Raw genomic sequence first — 6000 nt, 5'->3', positions numbered from 1 at the left:
TTTTCATCAAAGAAGAGTTCCCTAACTTCTCACTGTGCCTTTTCCTCCTTGGACAGGTCTCCACACTTGATGGCAACAGATGTCCAACTGCAGCTCCATCAGCCAGTTCCTCCTCCTGGCCTTTGCAGACACACGGGAGCTGCAGCTCCTGCACTTCTGGCTCTTCCTGGGCATCTACCTGGCTGCCCTCCTGGGCAATGGCCTCATCATCATCACCATAGCCTGTGACCACCACCTCCACACCCCCATGTACTTCTTCCTCCTCAACCTCTCTCTTACTGACCTTGGCTACACCTCTACCGCTGTTCCCAAATCCATGGTCAATTCCTTGTGGGACACCAGGGCCATTTCCTACACAGGATGTGTGGCTCAACTCTTTTTCTTTCTATTTTTCATCTCAACAGAGTTCTGTCTTCTCACTGTCATGGCCTATGACCGCTACATTGCCATCTGCCACCCCCTGCACTACGGGACCCTCCTGGGCAGCAGAGCTTGTGTCCACATGGCAGCTGCTGCCTGGGGCAGTGGGTTTCTCTGTGCAGTGCTACACACTACCAATATATTTTCCCTGTCCTTCTGCCATGGCAATGCTGTTGACCAGTTCTTCTGTGAAATCCCCCAGATCCTCAAGCTCTCCTGCTCAGATGCCTACCTCAGGGAAACTGGAGTCCTTGTGGTCGGTGCCTGTTTAGTTTTTGGTTGTTTTGTGTTCATTGTGTTGTCCTATGTGCAGATCTTCAGGGCTGTGCTGAGGATCCCCTCGCAGCAGGGACGGCAGAAAGCCTTTTCCACCTGCCTCCCTCACCTTGTTGTTGTATCCCTGTTTGTCAGCACTGGCATCTTTTCCAACCTCAAGCACCCATCCATCTCCTCCCTATTTATGGACCTGGTATTGGCATTTCTTTACTCGGTGTTTCCTCCGGCAGTGAACCCCCTTATCTACAGCATGAGGAACCAGGAGCTCAAGGGTGCTGTGTGGAAACTGATTACTGGATTTTTAAGCAGCAATGTCATATCAAAAATAACGTAACTGATATTATGACCACTTGCTATTTAGTAGGGGTTTTAGTTTTGTGTTTGGGGTATTTTTCCTTCTAGTTTGTCCAAGCTCTAGTAACATGCCCCACGTTCATCCCACTCCTAATTCAGTATCTACATGTCTTATGTTACCCAAGAGACTGCATAATAATGAGCTGTTCTCTCTTTTTATCAGGTCTGCCTTCCTTACTTTTGCTTTTTTCTTACATTTATAAAAAATTTACAATAAGGTTTTCACCAGCTGAATCTCTCAACTCCCTCTCTGAAATGGCAGTGTTTTACCACCATGACAGACAGAAATTTCCAGGAAGTTTATACATAGCGACAGAAGAAATACTCACCTTCCTCTCTACCTGTGTTACTGTTACTCTGTCTCTTTCATGCCCCCCATCATCCAGGTGTTTCCACCTATCCTGATGATATGACCATGCCTTAGGACATCATTTCAGCAGAATAGATTGACACATGTAATTCACTTTGATCCCAGGTTTCCACCTCAGCATGCTCTTTGGTCCTTGTAGATGCTGATCAACTCTCCAGTTTCTGCTTTGTGCTATGGAGAGTTGGAAAACATCCCATCTATCAGAATTCCAATGAAATGTTCTGTTAGAAGTTCAGTCTGTTGATAGGTGACCTTTCTATGTGTCTGGTTAAAACTGTTCTGGGAGAGAATCCCCTCTGAAAGCTGACCCCCTTCACACGCTGCTTGGCCATAGCAGGCAGCTGAGGAGAGAGATTTCATGGTTATTAAACTGTGTCATGTGTAACTGCTGTTTGTTGTCAGAGAAATCTGTCCCTGCCTGTGAGCACAGGTGATGTGAGGAAAAGAGTTGGGAGTCCCAGGAGGCCAGTGAGGGACCTTCTGGGCTTGGGGAAGAGCAAGGTTCTTGATGCAGGGTTGGATCTCAAGAGACTGCTTTTCCTGCCTGTCCAGATCTCCTTTAGGAGACCCATACCCATCACAGAATGCTGCTGTCACTTCTTCTATCAACTCTATCAGGATGGAGTTAACTTCATTTGTAGCAGCGGATGGAATGCTGTGTTTGAGAGTTAAAATGAAAGCAGTGCTGATAACACCCTGATGTTTTTAGTTGCTGTCAGACAGTCAAGGACTTTCTCAGCTCTTCATGAGAAAGGAGGGGTGGAACCAGGACAGGTGACCCAAACGGGCCAAAGAGAGTATTCCACGCCAATTACGTCCTGCCCAGTACAACGGGGGGCTGATGGGAGGAAGAACAGGGGCAGCTCTGGGACGCGCGGTTCTTGGGGGACGGTCGGGTTCCCGGATAGCTCTGGGTGGCACAGCCTGAGCTGTGGGTTCAGTGAGAAACTGCATTGTGTATCAACAGTTTCCTCTATTTTTTGCTCTAAAGTCCTGTTAGCATTGTTATATTTGATCTTTCTGCTATTTTAGTAAACTATCCTTATCCCAACCCACGGGCCTCTTAGTTTCTTGGTTTTGGAGTTATTTGCCCCTTCCTTTTCCCTTCCCTTGCCTCTCACCCCCCCCACCCCTTCCCTCCTCCACTGCTCTTTTCCTTTAAGCAGCAGGCAGCTGCGTGGATCTCGGCTCTCAGCCGGGGTAAAACCACGACACTCAGTCAATCCCCTTGCCTAAGAATCTATCAGTCACAGAATCACAGAATCGTAGAGGTTGGAGGGACCTCAAGAGATCATTGGGTCCAACCCCCTGCCAAAGTGGGTTCCCTAGGACAGGTCAGTGTCCAGAAGGGTCTTGAATATCTCCAGAGAGGGACACTTCACAACCCCCCAGGGCAGCCTGTCCCAGGGCTTTGTCACCCTCACTGTGAAAAAGTCTTTCCGCATGTTGGTGCGGAACTTCCTGTGCTCCAATTTGAAACCATTGCCCCTTGTTCTGCCCCTGCAGACCATTGAAAAGAGGCTGAAAATTTTCCCCTGTGTCCTACACTTCAGGTACTTATAAACATTAATAAGATCCTCTCTTAACCTTCTTTTCTCAAGGCTGAATAGTCCCAGCTCACTAAGCCTTTCCTCATAGGGCAGATGCTCCAGGCCTTTAATCACCTTCGTAGCCTCCGCTGGACTCTCTCCAGGAGATCCCTGGCTTTTTTATCCCAGGGAGCCCAGAACTGGGCTCAACACTCCAGGTGGGGCCTGACCAGGGCAGAGTCGAGGGGGACAATCACCTCCTTTGACCTGATGGCCACATTCTTCCTGATGCCCCCCAGGATCCCATTGGCTCTCTCAGCCCCCTGGGCACACTGCTGGCTCATGGCCAACCTGTCACCCACCAGGACACCTTCTCTGCAGAGCTCCTCTCCAACAGGTCACCCTCAGCCTGTACTGATTCCAGCAGTTTTTCATTCCCAGGCGATGATGTCAGGCAGTGTTAGGAACGATCCCTTGGTAGGGACAAATATGAGTCCCAAGGGTACTGGGGCTGCTACTGGGCTACCTGGGATGGTTTCAGGACAGGAACATATTTCTGCCCTCAATCCTCTTGTTTGGGAGCTACTGCTGGACATTTATCAGTTTGAAATATGGACACTGTTAGCACATGAAAATGACATAGGCTTCGTTAGGATCACTCCCTTGCCAAAGAATGCCCTGAGCTCAAAGGTTATTTGGGCTTCTAGTGGCCTCCTGGGGAGGTTTCAGGCCAGGAACATCGTTAAGCACTCAAACCTGTTGTTTTGGAGCTGTACCTGGGCATTTAGCAATTTCTATGGTGGACACTGTGTTGGTAGATAGGGCCTTGTGGTTGGAAGATGTCGTGCTGTACGGAAAGGTAGGAACCCCCCTCTCTTCAGGTAACCAATAGTAGGTAGCCGGTGATGTATGCAGACGGAAGTGACATCACAAATCTAGGCTATATAACACTGTACCACTCACTAATAAACGCCATTTGCCGTCCACCACATTGGTGTCTGTGAGCTGATGGACCGTGCTGCCAGAGTGTGGCTCCGTTGCCGTTCCTGAACCAGGTTGCCACACCTAACAAAGGCAACAAGTGGTGCCGAAACCCGGGAAACTCACATGGATTCGGGTGAACGGCGGCCGGAGCGGCGGGACCAGCCCGGAGGAGAGGACGCTCCCGGCCCAACAAGGAGGATGGAATGGAAGCCCTTGTGAAGGTCGTATTACAATTACATAAGCAATGGGGTATTGAGTGTAAGGCTAAAGATTTTACTGTCGCCATTGCGAGACTTTTACAAATTGGGGTCATCGACCAGCTGGTTGATACTCTCCATCCTGAGGTGTGGGATAAATGTACTAAAGCTTTGGCCAAGGAAACTATGTCCTCAGGTAGTGGGAAAAATCTTAAATCGTGGGGGAGGGTCGTGCAGGCCCTCTGGAAGGCAATACAAGAGCAGGACACTTGGAGGGCAGCGAAGGAATGTTTGTTGGTCACCCCAAAATTGGGAATTGGGGTGGCCACACAAACTTTGCAGCCCCCAGACAGTGATAAGCCAGCTGAGCCCAAAGATCAACGAGAGAGCAATATGCCTCCTCCATCCCCGAACCCCGACCCGCTCACGGAGGGGCAGGAGCGAGCAAAATCTTTCTGGGGTGGGCTAGCCGAGGAAGCCAGGCCTGCCGCTGAGAAATCAGAATCTCAGGAAACCTGGTCAAAACCGCCTCCCTATGTGCCCCAAGATGGCGCCGAGAGGGGAGAAGAAGGGCGGGGCAAAGATACTTTTGGTGGGATCAGGGAGGAAATTCCAGAACTGGCTAGCTCACCTGAACAGGAAAGGGAGGAGAAGGGAGGTAGAGATATACAAGGAAGGGAAGAGAACATGAGCAACAGGCAGAGAGCCAATCAGTACCTGCCGAGGAGGAGGGGCGGGTCAAGGGGGAGGGAACAAAGACCCACCCACAAATCTGGTGGGCGGGGCTGGAGACTGAAAAAAAAAGGAGGGGGAAACCGGAAGTGGCTGGTCAGTTGAGTTCCGGCTCCGAGTCGGATACTAGCCAAGCCGAGTGGCTCACAATTGATCAAATTAAAAGCCTAATTCTCTCCATCAAAAGTAAAAAGGACCAGATCATCGGATGCCTTTGTAACCCGTGCACCCTGGTGGCTAAGGAGGACAACAAGTCAGCAAACAGCCTGTCCGCACCTGGAGGTTCCACACCAGCAGAATCCAAACGATGGCGAGACAAACCCCCGTGGCAAAGGACCACAATGTCTCTGTGTGATTTTACTTTTAGGGTTTGTCGTGCCGTCTACTGGTTTGTATGAACATCGACCATGGGAATTGGGTGTTAGGAAGATGGGAGGATCAGAAAATATTCAAAAAACTCGTCACCCCAGGCCCTCCTAGCTTTAAAGTGCATCTCTGTAGCTTAATCCCACTGGACCCTTGTCTGTGGGATGCAAGGTACTATGTATGTCTTAGCTTTAATCCAGGCAGACCTCAGTGCAACTCCCCTAGTCAATACTATTGTCCTACTTGGGGATGCGAGACCATAGCCTCTGACTGGACAGCAGCAGGACCAGACAGGTACCTCAGAATTCAACTCGGACCTCACAATTGCGTTAGGTACAGAAAACTAATAGTGGAGAGATCTTGGAGGGCTCCGAGTGTAAAAAGACCTAAGGAGGGAGAGTTATGTAGATATTTTATGCTAAATGTAACAAATGAGAATGACTGGGGATGGACTAATGGCAAAACCTGGGGCTTTAGGTACTGGGAAAGTGGCATTAATAGGGGGGGACTATTTTTTATTAGAAGACAGGAGCTGAGAACCACCTCAGCAATCAGTCCCAATGTCGGGATCAAAAGCAATAACCAACAAGGAAAAGACAACTTGCCAGTTCCTACTTCTGTCCCAACCAGTGCCCTGCCAGCTAAACAAAAGGTTCCCTTAGGCAATTCGATCCCAGACTCTCACCTTTGGGCTGGCAAATCCTTTTTTGGTGTGTTAGATGCTACTTTCCGATCACTGAATCAATCCAACCCGAATCTCACGAGTTCATGT

The 6000-nt window shown here is 49.6% G+C and overlaps 1 protein-coding gene across 1 annotated transcript; it reads left to right on the top strand.

The window, feature by feature from the left end:
- Window positions 1-247: 247 nt before the first annotated feature.
- On the top strand, window positions 248-4070 carry LOC311199955 (olfactory receptor 14I1-like; the record flags this gene model as incomplete). Its single annotated transcript, XM_084274109.1, has 3 exons — window positions 248-463; window positions 728-889; window positions 4005-4070. 3 exons carry the CDS (start codon window positions 248-250, stop codon window positions 4068-4070), a joined length of 444 nt encoding a protein of 147 aa, XP_084130235.1.
- Between the last annotated feature and the right edge of the window lie 1930 nt (window positions 4071-6000).

This window comes from Gallinula chloropus, assembly GCF_964237585.1.
Source record: "Gallinula chloropus genome assembly, chromosome: 22".
Taxonomy (NCBI): Eukaryota; Metazoa; Chordata; class Aves; order Gruiformes; family Rallidae; genus Gallinula; species Gallinula chloropus.
Note: the sequence above shows the minus strand (reverse complement) of the source record. Positions and strands in the feature narration are given on the sequence as shown.